Raw genomic sequence first — 15947 nt, 5'->3', positions numbered from 1 at the left:
CAGAAATCTGTTTTTGGACCCCCTAAGTGAGTATTTAATCTTCTCTGGATGAATGAATTGCATATCTGAATCTAATCTAATCTAAATTGAGTTCATCCTTGCCTCTGCTAATAATAGTAGTGTATTATCTGTACATTAGGATTAGTAATATACGAAATAATCTACTACATAAGTCGTTTTTTTCTCTATAATACAAATGCTGACATAAAATAATCTCTCTCTCTCACACACACACACACACACACACGCACACGCACACGCACATGCGCACACACGCACACACGCACACACACACGCACACACACTCACACACACTCACACACTAGCAGCCACTTTAACATGAGCAAGCACACACTCATGCTGCACACGCCCACACTTATGGCCACTAAGGAAAGGTCACTTTAAAAATAGTATAGTATAACCGGAGATTGTATAAATTAGCATGTACAGAAAGACACTACCAAAGGACCTAGTATGTCCTCCATGCTCTGTAAATAACTTATGTACATATACCGATATGCCCTAACATGTTACTTGTTTATTGCACAATGTTACTTGTTTATTGCACAATGTTGATTCTGTTATTTGCACATCGTTGCGGGCAAGACCACCCGCATTTCATTGTATACTTGTATGCTGTGACAAATAAATCTCTTGACTTGACTTGACTTGACTTGACTTGACTTGACTTGACTTGACTTGACACACACACACACACACACACACACACACACACACACACACACACACACACACACACACACACACACACACACACACACACACACACACACACACACACACTGTATATTAGGATTAGTAATATACGACATAATCTATATCATTTGGTCTTTTCTCTGTCATAATAGAAAAAAAATAAAGAAAAAAAACTCACGCACACACACACACACACACGACGTAACGTGGTGTAGGGCTGCCGCGAGGCGACGCGATGACGTCACCGCGCCGTACGCAGGTCGGGCGCACGTTCACGTCGGTTGTTTTTGGATTTGAAGTCGAGGGAGAGGAGGAGGAGGACCGCTGGCAACACATTCACACAGAGACGGGCTTTTATGTCGCTTGCTGCTGTATGTGGGCCGTGAGACGGGTTGCGCTGACATTCATTAATAATAATAATAAACACACCACCATCACCACCAGAGCTACCGGTCACCCTGTCTGGTTCAGACTCAGAAGAACGACACACTGCAGCACAACCGTCTTCTCCCCCGTTAGACCGACCGAACACAGCGCCACCATGCCGGAGAGGAGGCCCTTCGTGCGGCTGCCCGCGGACGTCACCCCGGTGAACTACGGGCTGTGTCTGAAGCCCGACCTGATCGACTTCACGTTCGAGGGCAAGCTGGAGGCGGTGGTGGAGGTGTGTTGTCTACCAGTACTCTACCCACACTAACTAACTTGTTGTTTTTTTATAGTAGTCAGGGTGCACGACTGTCTGACCGTTATGTAATAATATCCAGCGAGTAGCTAGCGAGCTAATGTTGCTAACTGCCTGCTAGCTTAGCGTTAGACCCGCCGTTAGCCAGCCAGCTAGCTAGCTCTGTGTCTAAACACTAGTGTTGCTGCAGACAGACACACAACTAGTGAACAGTGGACCCGACTAGTAGAATAGTTGAGCCTTCTTCTTGACAGGCTGGACGGGAAGGAACCCGTGGATGAAGAGAAACCTGAGTGATTTGTTGTGTAGTTTGGTCTGGTCTCTCTCTCCCCTCTCTCTCTGCACTATCATGTCTAGCTAGCTGCTACCTGTCACCTATCAGCCCCCCCTCTCTCTGCTGAAGTCCCACAGCTCGTCGTGATGCATGTTGTCGTGTTATTACACCACGTCCACCACCAAATGTGTGTTGTTTTTATTAATAATAATGTCACACCAAGCAGCTGCTTATTAATATAGGCTAGTTAGTAGTAGTGTACTATACACACCTGCTTTGCATGGCTAGCTAGCTGGCGAGCTACGAACGTTAGCCAGGCTAATGTTTGCTAAATCATATAGCTAACGTCCCTCACTGACTGATTGATTGATTGAAAACTTTATTTAACAGATTGCAGAATGGGTACAGTACAGTACAGCTGCTCAATACACACAATTGTTAAGGGAATGCAGACCAGAGAAAGACTTTCGTCTTGTTTACATCAGGGTCCCCCATTTTCAATTCATCATAACATATATGACATACAGATAGACAGTACTGTTACATCTATACATTTATGACATACCAGATTTACAAATACAGTATTGTTTGTGATACCAAAAGAGTCTAACAAAGAGAGTATATACCCTCTCCGCTCCACTCACTCATTCAGGAACCGTGACTCCTATTTTTGCAAACGTGCTGATGGACACTGGCCTGGCTGGCCATGAGATGACAAAACAACACGAGGGTAGTGTACACTACACGGCCATCGGTATTAGTAACCGACGACGCAACTCAACTTTCAAAACATACAGCCTCTCCAGTTTCAACAGTCTCTTAGAAATCATCCACTTATCTTGATTTTCTTTTTACTTAGGAAATGAAGTGGCTACTTTAAAATGTTTTCCAATGCGTGTGTTGTGTGGAGGGTGTGTTGAGATGTAAACAAATCACTACTACAGATGAGACAACAAACTGACTTTTTTTTTGTATGATCCCAACAACCGTCAGTGTGGGGTATTGGGTAAGGAAGTGCTGGCAGTGTGGAAAATACTAGCCTGTGTTGTTCAGACGAGCTAAAAGCACCTGTCACTTACCTAGAACTCTCAACACACGTGGTTGTATCATGTCTGTAATTGGGATCTGATTTCACTCTATGTGGTAATTTAGTATGGACACTATTTGAATATGTTATATTGACAACGTAACTGTTTCGAAAACCTTTGCTCCTGTAAATACTTGGAATATTTATAATAAAACACAAGATACTTGTGCCCTAAATTATCCACACCTGTCTGTACATAACCCTTGTTGTTACATATCTGTATACTATAGTGATACTATATCTATATCATTCTGTACACTACATATCCCTTACCTACTCTTACTAGTTACACTGCTGACCAGTATGACTTACTACCATAGTGTCTTTATACCTGTATCACTGTACATAATAATACAAATCTGTACATACATCTGATTAGCACTATTACTCAGTAGTACTCATTTATATATTTTATATCTTATTTTGACCACCTTTACATTGTATATTACTAATACTATTGCACTTTACTGTTACATTGTCACTCTGGTTTGCACTTTACTGTTACATTGTCACTCTGGTTGGCTGCCAAACTTCTTTTCGTTGTACTGTACTAGTGCTGTTTGATGGCAATACATTTGAATCTAATCTAATTATGAGGATAAGCGCTCATTGCATTTCCCCTTGCCAAACATCTATGCTAACTAAGTATGGGGGTCAAATAATATCCCACAAACGTTATAAGTTATATCATCAGAGGTCCTTCTGAATCGACAAGCAACTGTCCATTTTTCGACATGAAAAATATGGTTTCTAAAGTCACAAACATTCAAATATAATGTTCTGCGCGTTATGACTACCGCCGAGTCGCAGATGAATGCAGTTCAAACACAAACCGCTAATGTGGTGGGATTAACCCCTAGACTGGTTTCCTTTGGGTCAGTTTGTGTGACTGTCATTCGGGAGTGCTTTCTATTGCTTCCGTTTGTTAATGATAATAATACCTTGTTGGCAACGCGGTTTACACAAAGCAGAGCGCCACACAATGGAGTAGAAGGAACAGGGCACTGTGCCATGTGCCCCAGTGTGTTCTATAATTACTGTCTCCCTGCCTCCGTTTCAACCTCCCGGCTCTATAAGTATCAAAATAACAAACGGCTTCCGACCGCCGCGGCCGAGTCGAACGGGATCCCAACACCGCCTTCAAAAGCTACATGGCGTCTAAGTGTTCCTCCTCCATGACTCGGCCGGTCACATGCACTGCTTTTCACATCACATTGGAGTCAGAAGAAGCCCTGTAGGCTGTCTGTATCTCTCTCACTCTCTCTATATATCTCTCTCTCTCTCTCGCTCTCTTTATACACTGGCTCTTATCTGTGCGACTGATCTTCTTCCTGAGCCACTGTAGATTTAGCCTGCACAGTAAGTTGTTTGATCCCTATCTCAACTATCTGACACGCTTCACATTAGGGCGGATTCACGGCAGCGTCCAAACGCTGGCTTTGTGTGTTTGCGTAAAAAAAAAAAAACGACTATATTTTATATAACGGTATTATAAGTAGGTGCGATACTTGAGCAAACATAATTATTCACCCGGAAAGATTGGAACAAGGAATTATTGAGATATTTGTTTATCGTTTTCCCCTGGGGGACATTCGGGAGTCAGAGCAGCATGCGGGAGGTACAGGTATGGGCAGGGCAATAGAAGAAAGACATAAATATAGGGAATACAATTAAATCTGCATATAGAAATATGAGAAATAAATAGGGGTGGGAATCACCAGAGGCCTCACGATACGATACTATCACGATACTTGAGTCACGGTAGGATAATATTGCGATACTAAATATAGTGCGATATGCTGCGTATTGCGATATTAATATTGCAATATATTGCGATTTATTACCCTTTTTCAACTGCAAAGTAAAACTTTGTCAACATGTTTTATCTAATAAAATAAAGTTTTCAGTCTGTTCATCTCACTTCAATCATTTTTATTGCAGAACATGGTATTTTCTCAAGCAGACAGATGTCAACACTGTAATCTGTGTCGCATGTACCTGACAAACTGAACTGCTTGTATTACCGTCATATTCCAACTTAACTGAATGCACACACGTGTGTGTGTGTGTGTGTGGACTACTGTACTATTACAGGTATTGAAATTAACAATGCAACTTCCTTATACAAAAAAAAGGTACAACATTCTTTAATTTTTTTTTATAAATAATTAAATATCGATACTTGGCATCGCCACGCAAAGTATCGCGATATACTACTACATATTGATATTTTCCCCCACCCCTAGAAACAAACTGTATACACTAGTGCTGGGCGGTTCCTGGCTCATCCGGGTTAAAGATCCGAATCTTTGTACTGAATCAGGAATCACGAGTGAGAGATTGGGAGAGGGACAGGAGCACCCCCCACACACACTCCTGACCGCTCGCGGGGCAGGAGCTTCTCTCTGGGAAACACACGCAGTCGGGAGCACTCGCATATCACTGTCAACCTGCTGCAAAATATCATTGCGCACGCTCCCACACGCGTGACCATATTCCGATCCGTGCAATAATATTCACGGGTATATATTGTCATTTGAAACAAGTTACCAATGCATTGTCCCGTGGGATTATGCCCCCCCGTGGCAACATTTATTAGTATCCCCCTCAATCTCTCTATCTCTCTCTCTGTCTGCCAGTGCAGACTGTGGGTGACTGTCACTCAAAGTGCTTATTGGCGGAGCCCAGCCCAAAACGGATTGAAATCTTGAAGTGGAAGAATTTTTCTTTAGAGTACTTGATTAGAAATACAAAACAATGAATTTTTTGAAAAAAAAACGTACAGATGTGTTCCATAGACTAACAGGTATTGTGTAACATTGCCCAAATAGTGAAAGGAATAGCAACACGGGACCTTTAAGTGAACTGGATCACTTTAGTGAGTGACTAACCAGAGTCCATAAAATGAACCGGATTTACCACCACTAGTATATACAAGGTGCAATCCTAACTGTCATGATATATGTAATATACGTTATAGTCCAGGCAGGTTTCATAGGCAGAGCAGGGTTTATTGGGAACTGGAAGCGATATAGACTTGATTATTTGTAGGGCTGACCTTCGAAAAATGTTATTATAAATACATTAAAAAAAAATTATATTTTTTTGTATGTTGTGGGACTTGTACAGCACTTTGTTCAACTTTGTCAGTGCTGTAAAGTTTAAACCTTTTTAAATCTTAGACAAACAAAACACTGCTTTCATGAAACAAAACACTTTGCTTTCATGAAATATTGTAAGCCGTCATTTGAGGCTTTATAAAAGCAGCACAATGAACACAAATCTATCAGTGCCGAGTCCGACCTCATCTTAAATAACAAACAGCATTGCTTGAGCCTAAAAGAAAACATGGTTTGTTTCCGGTTGCTGACCGACCCTGCCGATTTAGGTGCGACCCAATTTATTTTATGAGTTACATTTCTTTTTAATTATAATTTTTTTTATGATAAAGTTTCATAGAAATCTTAGTCAAACCTTTAGTATTATGGATATTAAACATGCTGGCAGAGTACATGCATCCATGTTGTTGTGAACATTTTAATTAAATAAAGAAATTCCCTATCCATAGTCGCCGTGGGAAAGAATAAAATAAATTCCCTACCTACCCATGGCCATAACACATTTGGGGCCATTGGGATGAGTCTAATTAATGTCAAGAGGACCGGGGAATGTAAACAGACATTTACATTTAGACATTTAGTTTGTAGAGCTAAATCTATACTTTATAGTATTGCTATCTGTCCATTCTCATTGTCAATCGAGTCCATAAACCGTCCCTTCAAAATGGCTTAAAGAAAAAAGAAATCATCAATAGGTTCTCATTTTATAGCGCCGTGAATATAAGCTTTATACGGGATTTGGGACTACCGGTAGTATATTTTCTGGAAGGCTAGATATAGGGCTAATAGCTGCTAACGTTATATCCAATGGCATTTCCGTTTTACAGATGCTACAGAAATAACTCAAACTGCATATGATCGGCACGATCCCAAAGCATGTATGCATGAAAGGGGGGGGGGGGGGGGGGGGCGGGGGACGTCGTTTATTATTATTGATTACCAATAACCGTGTTCGTCTAACTAGCCACATAGGCCGATCGCCTGGATGGCTATCAAAACAATGCCCGATTGGGCTGTAATTTACGTGAAAAAGATCTTACCGTGGTCCGGGCTGATCCCCCGAGCATTTCCCCGTTATCGAGCGCCATCTGGTAGATCGATATGTCCATTGGCTGATGATAAATCCCCTTATTGCATGGTGAAATCTGCGATCCGAAACATAATCCAAGCTACATGCTGCACATCCAGAATCCTGCTACTGAAATCTCCATTGAAAGTAAAAAAAAAAAAACTGATCCGTTCAACCACAGGGCACACTGCATTATCGCGATAGCGCCCCTAAGAGGATCTGGCCGGTATTGCACCTTCTCGAATTCATAGAGTAGGGTAAATCTGCAGTGCCGCTCGGCGACCTTGAATAGGTTATTAAAATGGAATAAAAGCAATAACAACTTCCCACGGATATATCCGTGCCTCTGTCCACAACGGGTGGAATCGAAACACGGAGATCTCCGTGCTTGGGGGTGGGAATGTGTTAATTGACAACCAACGGGAAACAAACTATTTTCTTTTATGCCTTGTTGTAATTAACAAAGAGAGGCAGAGTTGATTTTGCAAAAATAAAAAAATACATTTAATTTTATTTTTATTTTATATATTCGATTTTTTTTTCATATTCGAATCCCATGCCCATCGAACGAAGCTTCAAAGTATTTAAGACGGCCCTATTGTGAGGTCGCATCGTTACACCCCTACCAAATAGTGAAAGGAATAGCAAGACTTTAGTGAGTGACTCAGACTAACCCGAGTCCATAAAATGAACCGGATTTACCACCACTAATATACACAAGGTGCAATCCTAACTGTCATGTTATATGTAATACGTTATAGTCCAGGCAGGTTTCATAGGCAGAGCAGGGTTTATTGGGAACTGGAAGCGATATAGACTTGATTATTTGTAGGGCTGACCTTCGAGTTTTTTTATCGATTTATTCGATTTATTATAAAAAAAAATATATATATATGTTGTGGGACTTGTACAGCACTTTGTTCAACTTTGTCAGTGCTGTAAAGTTTAAACCTTTTTAAATCTTAGACAAACTAAACACTTTGCTTTCATGAAATATTGTAAGCCGTCATTTGACGCTTTATAAAAGCAGCACAATGAACACAAATCTGTCAGTGCCGAGTCCGACCTCATCTTAAATAACAAACGGCATTGCTTGTTGTAACAAAGAGAGGCAGAGTTGTTTTTGCAAAAAAATTTAATATATATATATAATATATACATTACATTTTTGTTTTGTTTTAATATATTCAAATTTTATTTTCATATTCGATGCCCATCGAACGAAGCTTCGAAGTATTTAAGACGGCCCTAATTATTTGTATGTGTTCTTTTTGCTCAATATGTTCTCTACAGGTCACACAAGCCACGACCCAGATTGTGATGAACTGTGCCGACATTGACATCCTCACGGCCTCGTTCGCCCCGGAGGGAGGGGAAGGTGAGGGTGAGACTCGGTCACTTCTTCCTTTTTTCTTTATTTTCTCACCTTTAACCCTTTCACTACACACTACAGAAGGTTAACCCTTTCACTACACACTACAGAAGGTTAACCCTCTCACTACCACACTACAGAAGGTTAACCCTCTCACTACCACAGTACACCACACATTTACATTTAGTCATTTAGCTGACGCAGTTTTATCCAAAGCGACTTACAAGTTCTGTATGACGAGTCATCCGAAGGTTAACCCTCTCACTACCACACTACAGAAGGTTAACCCTTTCACTACACACTACAGAAGGTTAAAGGGTTAACCTTCTGTAGTTAAAGGAACACATGCCAACATTTCGGGAAATGTGCGCTTACAGTCTCCTCCGGGCAGAGGTGCGTTTTTGGCCAACGGCCAGGCTAATGGTCCGTATCCGCTTCCATTCATTTGTGCTGCTAAGCCAGGCTGAGTTCGCAGCCGGATAGCCTTCTACTGAATGTACGGAGAGGAAATTGGTATCTTATCTTCTTGTCTGACTCTGGAGAAGACGGTAAGGGCATTTCCAAATGGAGAAGACTGTAGGGGCATTTCCAAATGATGTTGCTTGTTCCTTTTTCTTTTATCGCCATCACTGGAAAATCTCATTTGCAGAAATATCACATCTCTCAAGCATTTGTGACTACCGTGCGCCTAACATGGCAGCGGTGATACGCATACGTCTGTCTCGAGTATCAACTGCATGTATCAACAAATGCGCATGTTGGTGAATTTATGTGTGTGCCATTATTACTATCAAATGTAATAATTGTGGAATATTGCTATAATGAGCTGTATGTGTATGAACCAAGCATCCTATGTGAAGCACTTTGGTTGACAAGTGTCATGTTTTAAATGTGCTATATAAATAAATTTGATTGATTGATTGAGTGTTTTGGCTCAAACCTGCTTCAGAAGGTGGAAACGATACAAGACCTGAAAGGGAAACAACGTTGCTTCTGGTATCAGCCTCTCGTGTCTTTTCCTTCTTTGTGCCACGCCCTCTTTTCTGTCTAGAAATCAACGCCACGGGATTCAACTATCAGAACGAGGATGAGAAGGTCACCCTGTCGTTCCCCAGTGCTCTTCAGAAAGGTAAGGGGACGTCACACCAGGGGACGGCGTGAACTCGCCACACCGTGACCTTGACGACGATAATATTGTGATACACGATATCTGTGATAATAATTAGTGATGCACCGATGTGAAAATTGTGGCCGATACCGATAACCGATATTAATATTGCTGTTTTGGCCGATACCGATATTTACCGATGTAGATATCTCTGTATAGAAAACACTTTTTTATGATAATCAAATAAAGAGCTATTTTCCAAAACGCATAATATTTTTTACTTTTGTAACTTATTTTCAGAAATGACTGATATTTTGAAACTATTTAAGGCCAAAACATGTAAAAAAAAAGAAAAAAAAGATAAAAAAAAAATTAAAAAATATTTTTTATTTTATTTTTTTTAATGTCGACCCTATCTTGATATCGGACCGATACCGATGTGTAAAAAAAACGGCCATATCGGCCGATATTATATCGGCGGCCGATATATCGTGCATCACTAATAATAATCGATATAATATTGCAAGACCGTTCCTCTACGATGCATCATGATATGTGTGCAGTGTTTCCCCTGAAAATAAATTCTTCCAACAGCGGTGCTGTGCTGCGCGCACTCTGCCGGAATCCATATTAGCGCATGCTGCCGGAGAAATAACTTAAAACTACCGTAGAATTGTTGGAGATACTTTCGAGGACACCTTCCCCCTCTTTGCAACAGCTCACCAACAGGTTTCAGACATGGGGGGACGGCATATAAGCACATGCTTTCTAGGGATGTCCGATATTATCGGCCGACCGATATTATCGGCCGATATCGGCAGTAAAATGTGATATCGGAAAATATCGGTATCGGTAAAAAAAAAAAAAAAAACAATAAATTTTTTTTTTTTTTTTTTTTTTTACATTTTTTTAACCTTTATTTACCCAGGCAAGCAAGTAAGAACCAATTCTTATTTTATTTATTGTCAAAAGTATGCATGTTGGTTTAATTCAACAACAAGAGATATGTAATGTTAATTTTTACTTTTTTAATTATCATATTTTGCACAGATAATGCTTACATTTAGAAAGCCTTTTGAATGCATCCAGTGAAATTATTAGTTACCTGAAATTATTCCGTTTTTTTGGGGGGAAACCCTGCATATATCGGTATCGGTTGATATCGGTATCGGTATCGGTATCGAAATTAAGAGTTGGACAATATCGGAATATCGGTATCGGTAAAAAAGCCAATATCGAGCATCCCTAATGCTTTCCAAATGTTATCTCACACATTCTCGCAGCACTCCTTTGTACTGTCAAGACTGTGTCCGGCCGTATTCAAATAAAGACAACGAAAAGCGTTTATTTGATTCCAGTTTAATCTCTATTTCATCAGCTCTATCGAATCGTTACCATAGAAATATCCCATTACATCTTGTTTTCTTAAAACAAGATTAAATTGAAAAAAAGCTAAATTATCTGCCAGTGGGATAAGATAATTCAAGATAATTCTACTCAATATTGGACTTATGATAAAAAAAAAATATAAAAAAAAATATATATATTAAAAAAAAAATGTAATGCAGTCAGGCCACTGAACTTAGAATCAGGCCAGGCCAATAGTTAGATAACCTAGGTGGGGAACAACCAGGAGATCACAGCAACCCACACAAGTTGGAGAAATGTCTCTCTCTATCTCTCTTACTCACTCACTCACACACACACACACACACACACACACACACACACACACACACACACACACACACACACACACACACACACACACACACACACACACACACACACACACACACACACACACACACGTGATTGGTGGAGGCGGGACCCTTACAAAAAAACTAAAAATCAGTGTTGCTAATCATACATATGCTCTCTTGTTTTTTAACAATAATTTGTGATGCCATCACAAACACTGGCATTTAAAGGGTACAAATAAAAAAATGCCTACACCAGAATGCAGGAAATGAAGTCTTTGTAACAAAATGTCCTGGTGGGGGACCCCCAGACCCCCCTGCTTAAAAAGTGGCCTGACTGGGGCTATATTTCCTGACCTGAATGATTTCCCCAGTCCGGCCCTGGTTAAAAGCCTCCAATGCTTATTAGTGTGTGTGCGTTTGAACATGTTTCAACCATACATTTCAATTATTTTTAACCTTCTATAATAGTGGGGGTCGCGGCTCTCTGACACTGTTATTTCGGGGGTCGCGGCCTGAAAAGTTTGGGAACCCCTGGCATAGGCTATACATTCTGCCTTAGAGCATTTCATTTCCCTGGGCTTTTGAAAGAAAAGCTCCAGGGCTCTTTGGTCGGGGAATTCACTGGTAGGTTGATGCTGAGACTCATACAAGCAGCCAGAGGGTCTCCTCCCTGCAGTCTGGTCCTCAGGTCAGTCTTCATACAAGCAGCCAGAGGGTCTCCTCCCTGCAGTCTGTTCCTCGGGTCAGTCTTCATACAAGCAGCCAGAGGGTCTCCTCCCTGCAGTCTGTTCCTCAGGTCAGTCTTCATACAAGCAGCCAGAGGGTCTCCTCCCTGCAGTCTGTTCCTCGGGTCAGTCTTCATACAAGCAGCCAGAGGGTCTCCTCCCTGCAGTCTGGTCCTCAGGTCAGTCTTCATACAAGCGGCCAGAGGGTCTCCTCCCTGCAGTCTGTTCCTCAGGTCAGTCTTCATACAAGCAGCCAGAGGGTCTCCTCCCTGCAGTCTGTTCCTCAGGTCAGTCTTCATACAAGCAGCCAGAGGGTCTCCTCCCTGCAGTCTGTTCCTCAGGTCAGTCTTCATACAAGCAGCCAGAGGGTCTCCTCCCTGCAGTCTGTTCCTCAGGTCAGTCTTCATACAAGCAGCCAGAGGGTCTCCTCCCTGCAGCCTGTTCCTCAGGTCAGTCTTCATACAAGCAGCCAGAGGGTCTCCTCCCTGCAGTCTGGTCCTCGGGTCAGTCTTCATACAAGCAGCCAGAGGGTCTCCTCCCTGCAGCCTGTTCCTCAGGTCAGTCTTCATACAAGCAGCCAGAGGGTCTCCTCCCTGCAGTCTGTTCCTCAGGTCAGTCTTCATACAAGCAGCCAGAGGGTCTCCTCCCTGCAGTCTGTTCCTCGGGTCAGTCTTCATACAAGCAGCCAGAGGGTCTCCTCCCTGCAGTCTGTTCCTCAGGTCAGTCTTCATACAAGCAGCCAGAGGGTCTCCTCCCTGCAGTCTGTTCCTCAGGTCAGTCTTCATACAAGCAGCCAGAGGGTCTCCTCCCTGCAGTCTGTTCCTCAGGTCAGTCTTCATACAAGCAGCCAGAGGGTCTCCTCCCTGCAGTCTGTTCCTCAGGTCAGTCTTCATACAAGCAGCCAGAGGGTCTCCTCCCTGCAGTCTGTTCCTCAGGTCAGTCTTCATACAAGCAGCCAGAGGGTCTCCTCCCTGCAGTCTGTTCCTCAGGTCAGTCTTCATACAAGCAGCCAGAGGGTCTCCTCCCTGCAGTCTGTTCCTCAGGTCAGTCTTCATACAAGCAGCCAGAGGGTCTCCTCCCTGCAGTCTGTTCCTCAGGTCAGTCTTCATACAAGCAGCCAGAGGGTCTCCTCCCTGCAGTCTGTTCCTCAGGTCAGTCTTCATACAAGCAGCCAGAGGGTCTCCTCCCTGCAGTCTGGTCCTCAGGTCAGTCTTCATACAAGCAGCCAGAGGGTCTCCTCCCTGCAGTCTGGTCCTCAGGTCAGTCTTCATACAAGCAGCCAGAGGGTCTCCTCCCTGCAGTCTGTTCCTCAGGTCAGTCTTCATACAAGCGGCCAGAGGGTCTCCTCCCTGCAGTCTGTTCCTCAGGTCAGTCTTCATACAAGCAGCCAGAGGGTCTCCTCCCTGCAGTCTGTTCCTCAGGTCAGTCTTCATACAAGCAGCCAGAGGGTCTCCTCCCTGCAGTCTGTTCCTCAGGTCAGTCTTCACCTGTAAATACGGAATCAATCACTAGACAATAAGTGGGGTGAGATTTGTGGCAAGTCAAATAACAAATATGATTACAAATTACTAGGGCTGACCACGACTAGTCGACTAATCAATCGAAATGAGCCGTAGTCGACTGCCAACCTCTTAGTCGAATGCACAAAAAAAAAATTATATTATATATATATATATATATATATATATATTAGGGATGTCCGATATTATCGGCCGATATCGGCATTAAAATGTAATATCGGAAAATATCTGTATCTGTTTTTTTTTTAACATTTCTATAACCTTTATTTACCCAGGCAAGCAAGTAAGAACAAATTCTGATTTTATTTATTTGTCAAAAGTATGCATAATGTTATGTTAATTCCACAACAAGACATATGTAATGTTAATTACCTGAAATTATTCAGTTTTTTGGGGGGGGGAAACTCTGCATATATCGGTATCGGTTGATATCGGTATCGGAAATTAAGAGTTGGACAATATCGGTATATCGCGGTAAAAAAGCCAATATCGAGCATCCCTAATATATATATATATATATATATATATATATATATATGTGTCACTCTTTCCAAAAGCAAAGAGGCCTATAAGCGCGGCTAGCGCTAATGACTCGCATACCAGCGAGGCACTGAAAGAGGATTTCACCTGTCTAATGAACACACTAGACAAATATCAAGATGTATCCATCTGGTGGACCAATTGCATGCTTTTGCAGAGGACAAGAAGCCTTCAGTCGACTCCTTCAGACATCAACTCATTGACCGCCGGGAATTAGTCGGTCCCGCTTTAAAAGATAGGAGTGCGTCACCTTCTTTGTAGAGATATAACTATATTCTATATACTAGCTATGGATACAATACTATGGCCCATTTGACATCGCCTATCTATCGTTCAATATGTGAAAAAGAATCCATACGTTCCCGTGTTATACCGTGGTGAATATAAGTATCGTTATAGTGTGGTCTGGGGTAATTCCCGAAAGGCTGAGTAATAGGCTTATACGTCAATTCTACTATAAACGTTGCTGTTTCTTGCCTGTATACGCTATTATTCCCAAATCTATATCATAGGTATTAATATTATGTTCCATCATGAATGCATGAAAGGGGGGGGGGGGGGTCGTTTCTGATTATTTGATTGGCAGTAACGGCATTTGTATTGAACACTAAAAACGCTTATCAGCCGGATCGGTGTAAAAGCATTGCACGATCAAGCAAAAATGTACGTCGGATAGTCCTTACCTGTGATCGGGAGTATTCCAAAAAGAATATTCCAATTGTTTGATTGCCATCTGGTACAGCCGATGTCCATTTGGTCCATGGCATAACCCACCACAACATATGGATCAGGGATATTTGACACGCGGGAGAACCTCTTCATTCGCCCGACAAGGAAAAGTGAGCCCGGTGGCGTGATTTATTTCCTGTAGCCTCTGTGAGCGAAGATGCTCTTTGCTTGCAGCGAAGAAGAAAAAGACGCTCTCCGATTGGCTAACCCTAACTCTAAGCATAACCACGTCGAAAGAGGGCCTAAGCATAACCACTTCGAAGCAGAGAATATTAGGTTAATACAAGGTTACAAAGGGTGCTCGGGTGGAGGCGGCCGGTATTGCACTTTGGAGATCTCGGACTCATTCCCTATGGTAACACCGAGGTCCCATGGCGTGGCTCAGGGGTCAGGGGTCGGCTACTGTCCGAGTGGTCGCTTGTTCCACCGATTGAAAGTATCGTCTGCGACTCAGGCTTTCTGTGAGGAAACCTTTCGAGGTCTGAAACTGCATTCTGAATAGAGAGTGGGGGCGGGGCTCCGGCAGAACGCCTGACCTCCCTGCTGAAACACGATGTCTCTCTACCCTCCTCTTTCTCTCTTTCTACCCTTCTCTCTCTCTCTCCCTCTACCCTCCTCTCTTTCTCTCTCTACCCTCCTCTCTCTCTGTCTGTCTCGCTCTCTCTCTCTCCCTCTACCCTTCTCTCTTTCTCTCTACCCTCCTCTCTCTCTGTCTCGCTCTCTCTCTCTCCCTCTACCCTCCTCTCTTTCTCTCTACCCTCCTCTCTCTCTCCGTCTGTCTCTCTCTCTCTGTCTCTCTCTCCTCTCTACCCTCCTCTCTTTCTCTCTACCCTCCTCTCTCTCTCTGTCTGTCTCTCTCTCTCTCCCTCTACCCTTCTCTCTTTCTCTCTCTACCCTCCTCTCTCTCTGTCTGTTTCGCTCTCTCTCTCTCTCTCCCTCTACCCTCCTCTCTTACTCTCTACCCTCCTCTCTCTCTGTCTGTCTCTCTCTCCTCTCTCTCTCTCTCTCTCCCTCTACCCTCCTCTCTTTCTCTCTACCCTCCTCTCTCTCTGTCTGTCTCGCTCTCTCTCTCTCTCTCCCTCTACCCTTCTCTCTTTCTCTCTCTACCCTCCTCTCTCTCTGTCTGTCTCGCTCTCTCCTCTCTCTCTCTCTCTCTCCCTCTACCCTCCTCTCTTTCTCTCTACCCTCCTCTCTCTGTCTGTCTCTCTCTCTGTCTCTCTCTCCTCTCTACCCTCCTCTCTCTGTCTGTCTCTCTCTCTGTCTCTCTCTCCTCTCTACCCTCCTCTCTTTCTCTCTACCCTC

The 15947-nt window shown here is 42.8% G+C and overlaps 1 protein-coding gene across 2 annotated transcripts in view; it reads left to right on the top strand.

The window, feature by feature from the left end:
- Positions 1–1026: 1026 nt before the first annotated feature.
- The window catches only part of npepps (aminopeptidase puromycin sensitive), an 85957-nt gene continuing 71036 nt past the window's right edge, over positions 1027–15947 (top strand). Inside the window, exons 1-3 of one of the 2 annotated variants that reach the window (XM_084318890.1) lie at positions 1027–1381; positions 8242–8326; positions 9372–9449. In XM_084318890.1, the coding sequence (XP_084175016.1) occupies positions 1091–1381; positions 8242–8326; positions 9372–9449 (454 nt within the window). In that variant the 5' untranslated portion in view covers positions 1027–1090. Of the gene's footprint in view, positions 1382–8241; positions 8333–9371; positions 9450–15947 lie in introns of both variants that reach the window. The other variant, XM_084318889.1, reaches the window with a different exon arrangement.

This window comes from Notolepis coatsorum (genome assembly GCF_963971535.1).
Source record: "Notolepis coatsorum genome assembly, chromosome: 7".
NCBI lineage: Eukaryota > Metazoa > Chordata > Actinopteri > Aulopiformes > Paralepididae > Notolepis > Notolepis coatsorum.
The sequence above is the reverse complement of the archived record's forward strand: the minus strand, read 5'-3'. Positions and strand labels throughout refer to the sequence as shown.